The sequence below is a fragment of the Nycticebus coucang genome, chromosome 6 (assembly GCF_027406575.1).
Source record: "Nycticebus coucang isolate mNycCou1 chromosome 6, mNycCou1.pri, whole genome shotgun sequence".
NCBI lineage: Eukaryota > Metazoa > Chordata > Mammalia > Primates > Lorisidae > Nycticebus > Nycticebus coucang.
In genome coordinates, this window is record NC_069785.1 from 6666846 (window position 1) to 6681851 (window position 15006).

General features: G+C 45.8%; 1 protein-coding gene across 5 annotated transcripts in view; it reads right to left on the reverse strand.

Moving 5' to 3' along the window:
* ATL1 (atlastin GTPase 1) overlaps positions 1-15006 on the reverse strand; it is a 79988-nt gene that overhangs the window by 26477 nt on the left and 38505 nt on the right. For all 5 annotated transcript variants that reach the window (XM_053593177.1, XM_053593179.1, XM_053593175.1 and 2 more), the window contains 2 exons: positions 12512-12562; positions 10790-10846 (listed from right to left, as the gene is read on the reverse strand). In XM_053593177.1, coding sequence (XP_053449152.1) covers positions 10790-10846; positions 12512-12562 — 108 coding nt within the window. The remainder of the gene's footprint in view (positions 1-10789; positions 10847-12511; positions 12563-15006) is intronic.

The following is a 15006-nucleotide window of genomic DNA, read 5'->3' on the forward strand; positions in this document are numbered from 1 at the left end:
TCCAATTCAAGCTGCCCCAAAGACTAATGGCTGGACGTCTGTGAGACTGGCAACCAATTAATGCAAAAGTAATTAGTCAAACTTTGCCTTGAGTTCCCTATAAAACCTTCAAGAAGAAACTCTGTATGTTACTTTGTGAGTCACTTTGTATAGCTGTAATAGGACCCAGGACTGTCAGGCTATTGATCATAGGGCTCTGTGCTAGCCTCTGCTTGTTTAAAAAACCCAAGACACTTTCTGTGTATTGAATAACACATATGTTACGGGTTTGTCTATACCAAAGCTGCAACCTCGCCCTGGAAGAATTTGTTTCCTATTTGAGCCATCTGTAGCTTATATTTATATATTGTGTTCTGTAGATACCAGCTTTTTCTCCAAATAATGAGCGAGTTTTTCCAAACCCAGCCGTAATCCATCCATTTCCCACCGGTTTATGATGCCACCTCTATGGAACACCAGGCTCCCAACATGCATGGATGTAAACTGTTCGGTTCCACTGAGCTTTGCTCTGGCATCTGTGCAGGACCACGCCATTGTCATTGCTGTGGCTTTCTAGTATGTTCTGAACCCTCCAATTTACCAGAAACCCTGTTGTGATCTCAATTGTAACTGCACTGAGTTTGATTAATTTCTCTACAATGTTACATCATCCCATCTGTGATTATATTGCATCTCTTTAGTTTACACAAAATTTTTTTTTCTTTTTTTAAGACAGAGTCTGACTCTGTTGCCCAGGCTAGAGTGCCATGGCGTCAGCTCACAGCAGCCTCAGACTCCTGGGTTCAAGAGATCCTCTTGCCTTACCCTCCCAAGTAGCTGGGACTACAGGCGCCCACCACAAAGCCCAGCTAATTTTTCTATTTTTAGTAGAGGTAGAGTCTCACTCTTGCTCAGGCTGGTCTTGAACCCCTAATCTCAAGTAATCCTCCACCTCAGCCTCCCAGAATGCTGGGATTAGAGGCATGAGCCACCATCCCCAGCCTACACAAATTTTTCTTTGTGATCTTTAATAGAGCTTTGAATTTTTTCTCTACAAGGGCTTTTAAGTTTTGGTGGCTAAATACTAAAGATTTCTTTTATTTTATTTTTTTGGAGACAGAATCTTACTTTTTCGCCCTGGGTAGAGTGCTGTGGCGTCACAGCTCACAGCAACCTCAAACTCTTGGACTTAAGCGAGTCTCTTGCCTCAGTCTCCCGAGTATCTGGGACTATAGGCACCCATCATGACGCCCAGCTATTTTTTTAGAGATGAGGTCTCGCTTTGCTTAAGGCTGGTCTCAAACTCCTGAGTTCAGGCAATCTACCTGCCTCGGCCTCCCAGAGTGCTAGGATTATAGGTCTGAGCCACTGCACCCAACCTTCTTTTGTTTCATTATTGTAAATGGTAAACATTTTTAAAAACATATTTTCTGGTTGGTAATCGCTGGTTTTAAGAAACACTATTGAGTAAAGATTTTTAAATGGCAGTACATAATATGGTACCTATGAAAGAATGCATGCAAGGTATATGTGTGCAATGAAGCACACACCAGTACAATAAACACCTGTCAATCCACAAACCCACCTAAGTAACTGAGCATCTCACCAACACTGACGCTCCCTGCAGGTTCCTTCCTGATATGTCTCCATTTCTCTTCCCTAGTGGTAACCACTATCCTAAATTTTGCTTTTTAATAGTTTTATCACCCATGTATGTATATTCTTATATAACATATGGTTTAGTTTTGCTCAATTTTTACCTATATAAAAATGCTGTTCTCCTGAGGTCTTCGACAACGACCCTTTTCAATCCACATCATGTTTTTGGGATGGACCCATCTCGGGGCACTTAGTCTTTATTTATGTTCTTCTAGTTTCACCAGGTTTTGTCTGTTGTTTTCTCCTTAATTTGTGTTTATCACTAATTCCTGCCTTCTTTTCTAAAATAACCTTTCATTATAGCGTTTGATTTTCAGTATTTCTTTTCTCTTTGAAGCACTCAGTATGCAGCATTTTTGGATTTTTATGGTGATTTTGTCTTGACCTATGAATTTTATTTATTTATTTTTAAACAGGGTCTTTATTCTCTTGCCCAGGCTGGAGTGCATGATCATAGCTCACTGTAACCTAGAACTCCTGACCTCAAGTGAACTTCCCGCCTCAGCCTCCCAAAACACTGGGATTACAGGACTGAGCCACCACACCTGGCCCCATGAACTATTTTTAAAGTGTGTTTAAATTTTCAAACTATGCTTTTTTAAAGTTAATACTTTCTTATTAACTTATAATTAAATTATCCTTGAAATCACAGAATAAGCTCAGTATATATTCAGTCTTTTGAAATTTGCAGAGACCTGCTCTGTGGCTTAGCATGTGGTAAATTATTATAAATGCAAGTTATACACTTCAGAGTAATGTGTATTCTTTGTCAGGTCCTGTATTCTATACCTGTTCAATAAAGCAAGCTTGTTAACCTCATGCTTCAATCTTCTCTATCTTAACTAGTTTTCTGTTTATTTGGCTTATCAATAGTTAGGAGAGCTGTGATTCAGTGACTTTACCCAATTCTTCTTATGGTCCTAGGAATCTTTCTATATTTGGAAGACGTTTGTCATACAAATTTAAAATAAAATTCTTGCATCTTTCTGATGAAATGAACTTTTATCATTGTGAACTTCTTTAGTCTATATAATTCTGTTGACTTGAAGTTTCACAACAATGTAGGCACTTAAGTTTTCTTTCACTTAGTACACACCTGATGAATGTTTTTCTATCCCTCTATTTTCAAATGAACACAGTCCTATGTCTTAAGACATCTCTTCTAAATAGTGTATAGCTGGCTCAGCACCCAGAGCTCAGTGAGTAGGGTGCCAGCCACATACACCAAGGCTGGTGGGTTCAAGCCCGGCCCGGGCCTGCTAAACAATAATGACAACTGCAACCAAAAAATGGCTGAGCACTGTGGCTGTAGTAGCTGTAGTCCCAGCTATTTGGGAGGCTGAGGCAAGAGAATTGCTTAAGCTCAAGAGTTCGAGGTTGCTGTGAGCTGTGATGCCACAGTACTCTACCGAGAGTGACTTAGTGAGACTCGGTCTCAAAAAAAAAAAAATAAATAAATAAATAACATATAGCTGAATTTTGAATTTTTGTACAAACTAACGATCTCCTTTAACAGGCGACTGCAGTCTGTGTCTATCTGTTCAAAGCATTAGTACCCCGGATCTTCACCACTCGCTTTGTCTCCCCCCCGGATCTTCACCACTCACTTTGTCTCCCCCCCGGATCATCACCACTCGCTTTGTCTCCCCCCCGGATCTTCACCACTCGCTTTGTCTTCCCCCCGATCTTCACCACTCGCTTTGTCTCCCCCCCACATCTTCACCACTCACTCTGTCTCCCCCCCATCTTCACCACTGGCTTTGTCTCCCCCCATCTTCACCACTCGCTTTGTCTCCCCCCCCGGATCTTCACCACTCACTTTGTCTCCCCCCCGGATCTTCACCACTCACTTTGTCTCCCCCCCACATCTTCACCACTCGCTTTGTCTCCCCCCCACATCTTCACCACTGCTTTGTCTCCCCCCCACATCTTCACCACTCGCTTTGTCTCCCCCCCCGATCTTCACCACTCGCTTTGTCTCCCCCCCGATCTTCACCACTCGCTTTGTCTCCCCCCCACATCATTACCACTCACTTTGTCTCCCCCCCACATCTTCACCACTCACTTTGTCTCCCCCCCACATCTTCACCACTCACTTTGTCTCCCCCCCACATCTTCACCACTCGCTTTGTCTCCCCCCCACATCTTCACCACTCGCTTTGTCTCCCCCCCACATCTTCACCACTCACTTTGTCTCCCCCCATCTTCACCACTCGCTTTGTCTCCCCCCCCGATACTTCACCACTCACTTTGTCTCCCCCCCCACATCTTCACCACTCGCTTTGTCTCCCCCCCACATCTTCACCACTCGCTTTGTCTCCCCCCCACCTCTTCACCACTCACTTTGTCTCCCCCCCACATCTTCACCACTCGCTTTGTCTCCCCCCCACATCTTCACCACTCGCTTTGTCTCCCCCCCACATCTTCACCACTCGCTTTGTCTCCCCCCCACATCTTCACCACTCGCTTTTCTCCCCCCCATGTTCACCACTCACTTTGTCTCCCCCCCATCTTCACCACTCACTTTGTCTCCCCCCCACATCTTCACCACTCACTTTGTCTCCCCCCCACATCTTCACCACTCACTTTGTCTCCCCCCCAGGATCTTCACCACTCACTTTGTCTACCCCCCACATCTTCACCACTCGCTTTGTCTCCCCCACATCTTCACCACTCACTTTGTCTCCCCCCCACATCTTCACCACTCGCTTTGTCTCCCCCCCACATCTTCACCACTCACTTTGTCTCCCCCCCCGGATCTTCACCACTCTCTTTGTCTACCCCCCACATCTTCACCACTCGCTTTGTCTCCCCCCCATCTTCACCACTCACTTTGTCTCCCCCCCACATCTTCACCACTCGCTTTGTCTCCCCCCCACATCTTCACCACTCGTTTTGTCTCCCCCCCACCCCACCCCGGATCTTCACCACTCGCTTTGTCTCCCCCCCGGATCTTCACCACTCACTTTGTCTCCCCCCCACATCTTCACCACTCGCTTTGTCTCCCCCCCGATCTTCACCACTCGCTTTGTCTCCCCCCCATCTTCACCACTCGCTTTGTCTCCCCCCCACATCTTCACCACTCACTTTGTCTCCCCCCCCACCCCACCCCGGATCTTCACCACTCACTTTGTCTCTCCCCCGGATCTTTACCACTCGCTTTGTCTCCCCCCCACATCTTCACCACTCGCTTTGTCTCCCCCACCCCGATCTTCACCACTCGCTTTGTCTCCCCCCCCGGATCTTCACCACTCACTTTGTCTCCCCCCCACATCTTCACCACTCTCTTTGTCTCCCCCCACATCTTCACCACTCGCTTTGTCTCCCCCCCACATCTTCACCACTCGCTTTGTCTCCCCCCCCCGGATCTTCACCACTCGCTTTGTCTCCCCCCACCCCGATGTTCACCACTCGCTTTGTCTCCCCCCCCCCCGGATCTTCACCACTCGCTTTGTCTCCCCCCCCGGATCTTCACCACTCACTTTTTCTCCCCCCCACATCTTCACCACTCACTTTGTCTCCCCCCCACATCTTCACCACTCGCTTTGTCTCCCCCCCACATCTTCACCACTCGCTTTGTCTCCCCCCCACATCTTCACCACTCGCTTTGTCTCCCCCCCATCTTCACCACTCACTTTCTCTCCCCCCCATCTTCACCACTCGCTTTGTCTCCCCCCCACATCTTCACCACTCGCTTTGTCTCCCTCCCACATCTTCACCACTCGCTTTGTCTCCCCCCCCGGATCTTCACCACTCACTTTGTCTCCCCCCCCCAGATCTTCACCACTCGCTTTGTCTCCCCCCCCACCCCATCCCGGATCTTCACCACTCTCTTTGTCTCCCCCCCCATCTTCACCACATGCTTTGTCTCCCCCCCCCATCTTTACCACTTGCTTTGTCTCCCCACCCCGGGATCTTTACCACTCGCTTTGTCTCCCCCCCATCTTCACCACTCGCTTTGTCTCCCCCCTGGATCTTCATCACTGGCTTTGTCTCCCCCCCGGATCTTCACCACTCGCTTTGTCTACCCCCCCACTCCAGCCCCGGATCTTCACCACACGCTTTGTCTTCCCCCCATCTTCACCACTCGTTTTGTCTTCCCCCCATCTTCACCACTCGCTTTGTCTCCCCCCCACATCTTCACCACTCGCTTTGTCTCTCCCCCACATCTTCACCACTCGCTTTGTCTCCCCCCCCCGGATCTTCACCACTGGCTTTGTCTACCCCCACACTCCAGCCCCGGATCCTCACCACTCGCTTTGTCTTCCCCCCATCTTCACCACTCGCTTTGTCTCCCCCCCACATCTTCACCACTCGCTTTGTCTCTCCCCCACATCTTCACCACTCGCTTTGTCTCCCCCCCGGATCTTCACCACTGGCTTTGTCTACCCCCCCACTCCAGCCCCAGATCTTCACCACTCGCTTTGTCTCCCCCCATCTTCACCACTCACTTTGTCTCCCCCATCTTCACCACTCGCTTTGTCTCTCCCCCATCTTCACCACTCGCTTTGTCTCCCCCCCATCTTCACCACTCGCTTTGTCTCCCCCCCATCTTCACCACTCGCTTTGTCTTCCCCCCATCTTCACCACTCGTTTTGTCTTCCCCCCATCTTCACCACTCGCTTTGTCTCCCCCCCACATCTTCACCACTCGCTTTGTCTCTCCCCCACATCTTCACCACTCGCTTTGTCTCCCCCCCGGATCTTCACCACTGGCTTTGTCTACACCCCCACTCCAGCCCCGGATCTTCACCACTCGCTTTGTCTTCCCCTCATCTTCACCACTCGCTTTGTCTCCCCCCCACATCTTCACCACTCGCTTTTTCTCCCCCCCACATCTTCACCACTTGCTTTGTCTCCCCCCCACATCTTCACCACTCGCTTTGTCTCCCCCCCACATCTTCACCACTCGCTTTGTCTCCCCCCACATCTTCACCACTCGCTTTGTCTCCCCCCCATCTTCACCACTCGCTTTGTCTCCCCCCATCTTCACCACTCACTTTGTCTCCCCCCCATCTTCACCACTCACTTTGTCTCCCCCATCTTCACCACTCGCTTTGTCTCCCCCCCATCTTCACCACTCGCTTTGTCTCCCCCCATCTTCACCACTCGCTTTGTCTCCCCCCCATCTTCACCACTCGCTTTGTCTCCCCCCATCTTCACCACTCGCTTTGTCTTCCCCCCGATCTTCACCACTCGCTTTGTCTCCCCCCCCGGAACTTCACCACTCGCTTTGTCTCCCCCCATCTTCACCACTCGCTTTGTCTCCCCCCATCTTCACCACTCGCTTTGTCTCCCCCCCGGATCTTCACCACTCACTTTGTCTCCCCCCCGGATCTTCACCACTCGCTTTGTCTCTCCCCCATCTTCACCACTCGCTTTGTCTTCCCCCATCTTCACCACTCGCTTTGTCTTCCCCCCCATCTTCACCACTTGCTTTGTCTTCCCCCCCATCTTCACCACTCGCTTTGTCTTCCCCCCATCTTCACCACTCGCTTTGTCTCCCCCCCATCTTCACCACTCGCTTTTCTCCCCCCCATGTTCACCACTCACTTTGTCTCCCCCCATCTTCACCACTCACTTTGTCTCCCCCCCATCTTCACCACTCGCTTTGTCTCCCCCCATCTTCACCACTCGCTTTGTCTCCCCCCCATCTTCACCACTCGCTTTGTCTTCCCCCATCTTCACCACTCGCTTTGTCTTCCCCCCATCTTCACCACTCGCTTTGTCTCCCCCCCATCTTCACCACTCGCTTTGTCTCCCCCCCATCTTCACCACTCGCTTTGTCTTCCCCCCATCTTCACCACTTGCTTTGTCTTCCCCCCCATCTTCACCACTCTCTTTGTCTCCCCCCCATCTTCACCACTCGCTTTGTCTCCCCCTCCATCTTCACCACTCACTTTGTCTCACCCCCACCCCGATCTTCACCACTCGCTTTGTCTCACCCCGGATCTTCACCACTGGCTTTGTTTTCCCCCCGATCTTCACCACTCGCTTTGTCTTCCCCTTGCTGCTCTTTCTTCTCACCCTCTGGCGTGACTGTGGTATTTATTTGTTCTGTCTGTTCTTTTCTGACACCATTCTCCCCCTCTGTGGATCGGGATGCTAGGTACACTAGTTCTAGCAGTAACATGTGAAATTTTAACATCACATGGGAGTTTTAAAAATCCAGGTAATTTAAAAACTCCTCCTGATTGACATAAAGACCAAAAGTTACATGCTATTTTGTTTAATATTTTATTTCTGTCTTCAAAAAATACTGCAAATTAGGAATTATTATTTAATGGACAATGTGTATTTACATTTGCTACATATTCACCTATTTGTTTACTCACAATTCATTCTTCTAATATTAGTAACCCTTTTTTGTCTCTAATAATGCTTTTTCTTTTATGTTTTTATATATATATTTTTTTGTTTGTTTGTTTTTTGTAGAGACAGAGTCTCACTTTACTGCCCTCGGTAGAGTGCCGTGGCGTCACACGGCTCACAGCAACCTCCAGCTCTTGGGCTTATGTGATTCTCTTGCCTCAGCCTCCCGAGCAGCTGGGACTACAGGCACCCGCCACAACGCCGGCTATTTTTTTTTGTTGTTGTTGTTGCACTTTGGCCGGGGCTGGGTTTGAACCACCACCCTCGGCATACAGGGCCGGCGCCCTACTCACTGAGCCACAAGTGCCGCCCAATAATGCTTTTTCTTAAAGTTCACGTCACTTGATATTAATACAGCCATATCATCTTTCTTTTGGTGTCTCTTTTTTTTTTTTTGTAGAGACAGAGTCTCACTTTATGGCCCTCGGTAGAGGGCCATGGCATCACACAGCTCTCAGCAACCTCCAACTCCTGGGCTTAAGTGATTCTCTTGCCTTAGCCTCCCGAGTAGCTGGGACTACAGGCGCCCGCCACAACGCCCAGCTATTTTTTGGTTGCAGTTCAGCCAGGGCCGGGTTTGAACCTGCCACCCTCAGTATATGGGGCCGGCGCCTTACCAACTGAGCCACAGGCGCCGCCCTCTTTTGGTGTCTTTAATGATACTACTCATTCCCCTGCAGGACTTCTCTCTCTCTCTCAGAGCTCAACAACTTCTTACCATCTTGTTAATATTCTTATGCATTCAAAGACATTTTTAATTTTCTGTGGAGGTTTTTGATTGTTGTCAGGAAGGAGGTTAATCCAATTTACCTAATCTTCTAGCCATCCCTTACTTCTTCAAGAGAATAATAATACTTATAATAATAATTTATTTTTTTAAGACAGAGTCTTGCTCTGTCACCCAAGTAGAGTGCCATGGCATCATAGCTCTCTCCAAGCCCAGACTACTGGGCCCAAGCAATCCTCCTGCCTCAGTCTCCCAAGTAGCTGGGACTACAGGGGTATACCATGACACCTGGCTAATTTTTTCTATTTTTAGCAGAGACGGGTTTCACTCTTGCTCAGGGTGGTCCTGAACTCCTAAATTCAAGCAATCCTTCTGCCTCCACCTCCCAGAGTGCTAGGATTACAGGCATAAGGCCCCCTGCCTGGCCTTCCAAGAGTATTTAACTTGCTGACGTTGTAGCCAGCCTCTTGGACACCTCCCAGGATCACTGCCCTGGCATTTATGTCTTTTTTTAGTCCTCTCCCACATTACCAGGGTTGGTATGTATGGCTGACAGAATATGGCAGAACTGGGCAGTGCCCGTGGCTCAGTGAGTAAGGCCCCAAATACAGAGGATGGTAGATTTGAACCCGGCCCCAGACAAATTGCAACAAAAAAAAAATAGCTGGACATTGTGGCGGGCACCTGTAGTCCCAGCTACTCGGGAGGCTGAGGCAAGAGAATCACCTAAGCCCAGGAGTTGGAGGTTGCTGTGAGGCCATGGCACTCTACCGAGGGCAATAAAATGAGATTTTATCTCTTAACAACAACAAAAAAAAGAATATGGCAGAACTGATGGTGTATCATTCCCAAGATTAGGTCATAAAAAAAACCTGTGGCTTTTCTCTTACTTTCTTTCTCTTTTACAATCGGATGACTTGCTTTGGGGGAAGCCTGCTGTCAGCAGCCCTGTGGAAAGGCCCTGCTGTTAAGGACTTGAGGGTTCCTACCAGCAGCCATGCGAATGAGCTTGGAGGTGGATCTTCTAGCAAAGTATTCAGGGAATGTCTCCCTGGCCAACATCTTGAGGGTAATTTCATGAGAGACCTCAAGCCAAAACTATGTAGGCTAAGCCACTCCAGTTTCCTGACTTTCCAAAATCGTGTGGGATGATTTGTTATAAAGCAAAAGATAACTAATACGGCTTATTTTAAATTCCTTGGTATTTGGGCCTTTGATTCTCCTTTGCCTTTTCTCAATTGCTCAGCTTGGCTGTGTGCTCGTTGACCCTCAGGGTATGACCATTTGACTGGGCCGTGTAACTGCAGGGACGAGCTACACTCTGGAGCTCAGCCTGGGCTCCGTCTGATCAATGTAGACTGAGAACGGACACTTTAGGGGGACAGTCTGTGGTGTTTAGGGCTGCACCTCCCTTCATTACTGCTTTTAAGGGCTGTTCGACTTAGTTTTAACATCCTTGTTCCTGGTATTTAAAGAAGGGCGGGAGCAGAAAGGAGATAGATGTACTCTGCCCAGGCTCAGACACTGCCCTGACATTCCCTGCAGTCCCCACAAGAGCTGAGCTGGCTACCGTCCTGATACTGGCAATGGAACAGGTTAATGTGTGAGAAAGAAAAGGGCGCTTTCAACAGCTCCCCTCCACCCCATCTCCTGTCTGGTGCTCAGTGGGGGCTTTTGCTGCTGCTAGCAACCACCTTCTATTATTCCAGGAATCTCGTTGGTTGATTTTAGATTTTTACGTTTAACAAATTCATCAGCTTCTTCTGGTTCCTGTGACATCTCTAGGGTTGCGGTCAGGGAAGAAGAGCTGATTCTCTGGTGAGAACATCTAATTCATTTTTTTACATCCTCAATTTTTTTAATAATTAAAATATTTCTATTTCCCCATTTCTATCTCTTCCTTGCATCAAATAGCATTAAATAGGTATTCAAAGCTGCTTCTTAAATGAAATAAAGAAAATGAGAAAGAAACATGACCCCAATTAATTAATATACTGATTACAGTCTTCAGGAGCTTCTATTAAGAATCTACCATTGTTTAACTCTTACTCACCTGAAATGGCTTCAGGAATGTTTCCTCCATTGCCAGTCTGCCATACTCGGTGAAAAGCTTGAGGAGAAATCACACACACACACGCACGCACGCACGCACGCGCACACACACACGGAGAAGACACTTCAGTATCTGCAAAGCATTACTTCTTGGCTTTCCTCCATTCCTTTTTTCCCATACCTGTTATAAAGTACTGTATTATTAAGACGACAATAATACAATAATCGTTTTCAGGTAATAAGCATTAGGTAGAATAGAGATATGAGAGCAATTATATATTTAAAAATGAAAGATATTTAAAGTACATTTAAAAAATAAAGTTTCTATTTTAAAACTAATACCTTTTATATCTAGAATGTGGGTTAATTTTTTGTAGGGAAGAAAGAAGAGAAGAAAATATACTAAATGACTTTCAAAGCAGAGTTTGCACAGATTAGATCAGAGAGCCGTAAACTCTGGAAGACACCTTTACAGAAGCCGCTGCCCGAGGGAGCACAGCCGCACAAGGCTGGGTCACCACCGAGGCATCGGCACTTGCTGAGAAGTGGAGAATCAAATACACTGCCTTCTCTTATCTTTTATTGTTCCCAGGGAGACCACGGAGCACCACAATGTAAGATTTTGGAGATTATAGACCTGGGGGTGATGGTGCCTGGGAATTCTGATAAGAGCTGTGTCCAGACTGGCCAAGTGGCTTGCTGCATGGAACATAAAAGGAACGGCCACTCCCTGCACAAGAGTAATGTGCCACGGTGGCTTCTCAGAGCTGGGGAGGGATGCTGACACACAAGGTAACCATCTTTTGCCCCCCTAGAATAACACCCCAAGCATCATGCTACCTCCCCTGTGGGAGTGAAGAGAATCTAGAAAGCAAAGGCAATTACGAGGCACCCAATTAGAGGGATGACATCCAAAAGATCAGGTCTACAAGAGCTGGGAAAAGAACCATTTACTAAGATAATCTGAATTCTAACAATTGCTGAAGGTGCCTAATGTATAGGAAATTTATACGTTAATTTATAGGAAAATTTTAAAGTTACCTCAAGATACAACATCCAAGTTCTAACCCAGCACTCTTGTTGGAAGCCCTACACTAGTCAGGAGCAGGGCCATGCTGTGAGCTCGGAGAGCAGCTGGCCAGGTCATGACACATGCCCAAAGAAGTGATTGTTCTTATTGTGAAAAACATGTAACAGTTATTCAGCACACTGCCCATAAACTGTCAGTGTGAGCTACTAAAACATAACTGCTAGCATGCCAGATGTGAGCTCCAAACGATGTTTCCAGTGCCTTGGGCCATCCTGTTCTATCATTCTTCGTTGTTGTTAAATTTGCGCATTTTGCTACATGGCTCTGATTGCCAAGATGATACATTGAAAGCATATTTTTCTATAAAATATACAGAAGGAATACTATCAGAGAAACAATATATTCCCTTGGCAGTAACCCTACTCCCTCTGATAGTAACCAAGAATAACATGAATTGAAAGACAGCAGAGAGTCTGCGGATGGAAGCACTGTCAGGAAACACAAGCTTCTCCTTCTCTGAGATTTCAATACTGCTTGGGGAGTGGAAGCCACCCAGGCGGGTGACCAGCTTTTTATCATGAAATCTGAAAATACAATTCTCATTCAGTTATGTTTCTAAATCATTCCTCGAAGTTCTGCTATACATGTTCGAAAGACAACTAGATATACAGAAAAGCTGACAAATATTGTTACCTGAAGGTGCTGAAGATCATCCTCCTGGACGTTTTGGGATAAGTTATACACCTGGATTAAGAAGCAAAGTCCAAATGAGAGGAGAACTGGCATCACCCTCAGCACTTACTTTGTCATTCTCTATTTTTCTAAATATCTGTTATCACAAAATTGGACTCTCTTACACTCAGGCCCCATAATGGTGTTTGCAAGGCCTCGAGAGGGGAGCCCAAAAGCTTGAGACACAGTAAACAATGTGTCATCACAACAGGGTCCCAGAAATACAGGAGCCGCCTCTTCTGGACAGAGAATATGAAAATTATTTTATTAAACTAGTCTAGATATTAGGAAAAAATAAAAATCTTTTTTTTTTTTTTTAAAGACAATCTCACTCTGTTACCTTGGGTAGAGTGCCATAGCATCATCACAGCTCACAGCAACCTCAAATTCTTGGCCATGAGCAATTCTCCTGCCTCAACCTCCCGAGTAGCAGGCACCATAGGCACTCTCCTATTTTTAGTAGAGATGGGGTCTCGCTCTTGCTCAGGCTGGTCTTGAGGTTAGGAGTTCAAGACCAGCCTGAGCTGGTCTAGAGGACTAGAGGACTAGGATTACAGGTGTGAGCCACCGTGCCTGGCCAAAATTATTCTTCTAAGCATACTAAAATAATAGCAATCTAAATCTGAGCAATCTGTATGAAAGACTTTATTTTGACTAATTATGTTGATTTCTTCATAGTTGATTATTTTGCTTATGATTACACAGAGTTTCGTCACATAAAAGTTAGGTTCTGAATATCGTGTCACACCTTATACATATACATTGTTGTCTCATGAACAGATCAGAGCATGAAGACAACATTCTTTTTTTTGAGAGGAATAAATATTAACTTCAAAGAAAAGTTTATGCTTATATGTTTATGTAATGATACAAACAGTATACTTTGTGTATATTTAAAGGCTCATTCAAGAAGTATATTTGTACCCTACAAAAATAAGTACGTGAGGTAACACACATGTTAATAAGCTTGGCTGAGGTGTTCCACAATGTATACACATTTCAAAATAGCTTGTCACACATGATTTTTTTTTTTTTTTTTTTTTTATCAATAAGAAGTTTATTAGTATTTCTTGAAGAGAACTTTCCAAGACAGTTAGAAGGAAGGATTATCTGGTCATTGCAATACTCCATTTCTTTCTTTTTTTTTTTTTTCTCTTTTTTTTTTTTAATTGTTGGGGATTCATTGAGGGTACAATAAGCCAGTTACACGGATTACAATTGTTAGGTAAAGTCCCTCTTGCAATCATGTCTTGCCCCCATAAAGTGTGACACACACTAAGGCCCCACCCCCCTCCCTCCATCCCTCTTTCTGCTTCCCCCCACCCATAACCTTAATTGTCATTAATTGTCCTCATATCAAGATTGAGTACATAGGATTCATGCTTCTCCATTCTTGTGATGCTTTACTAAGAATAATGTCTTCCACTTCCATCCAGGTTAATACGAAGGATGTAAAGTCTCCATTTTTTTAATGGCTGAATAGTATTCCATGGTATACATATACCACAGCTTGTTAATCCATTCCTGGGTTGGTGGGCATTTAGGCTCTTTCCACATTTTGGCGATTGTAAATTGAGCTGCAATAAACAGTCTAGTACAAGTGTCCTTATGATAAAAGGATTTTTTTCCTTCTGGGTAGATGCCCAGTAATGGGACTGCAGGATCAAATGGGAGGTCTAGGTTGAGTGCTTTGAGGTTTCTCCATACTTCCTTCCAGAAAGGTTGTACTAGTTTGCAGTCCCACCAGCAGTGTAAAAGTGTTCCCTTCTCTCCACATCCATGCCAGCATCTGCAGTTTTGAGATTTTGTGATGTGGGCCATTCTCACTGGGGTTAGATGGTATCTCAGGGATGTTTTGATTTGCATTTCTCTAATATATAGAGATGATGAACATTTTTTCATGTGTTTGTTAGCCATTCGTCTGTCATCTTTAGAGAAAGTTCTATTCATGTCTCTTGCCCATTGATATAAGGGATTGTTGGCTTTTTTCATGTGGATTACTTTGAGTTCTCTATAGATCCTGGTTATCAAGCTTTTGTCTGATTGAAAATATGCAAATATCCTTTCCCATTGTGTGGGTTGTCTCTTTGCTTTGGTTATTGTCTCCTTAGCTGTACAGAAGCTTTTCAGTTTAATGAAGTCCCATTTGTTTATTTTTGTTGTTGTTGCAATTGCCATGGCAGTCTTCTTCATGAAGTCTTTCCCCAGGCCAATATCTTCCAGTGTTTTTCCTATGCTTTCTTTGAGGATTTTTATTGTTTCATGCCTTAAATTTAAGTCCTTTATCCATCTGAGTCAATTTTTGTGAGTGGGGAAAGGTGTGGGTCCAGTTTCAGTCTTTTACATGTAGACATCCAGTTCTCCCAACACCATTTATTGAATAGGGAGTCTTTCCCCCAAGGTAAGTTCTTGTTTGGTTTATCGAAGATTAGGTAGTTGTAAGATGTTAGTTTCAT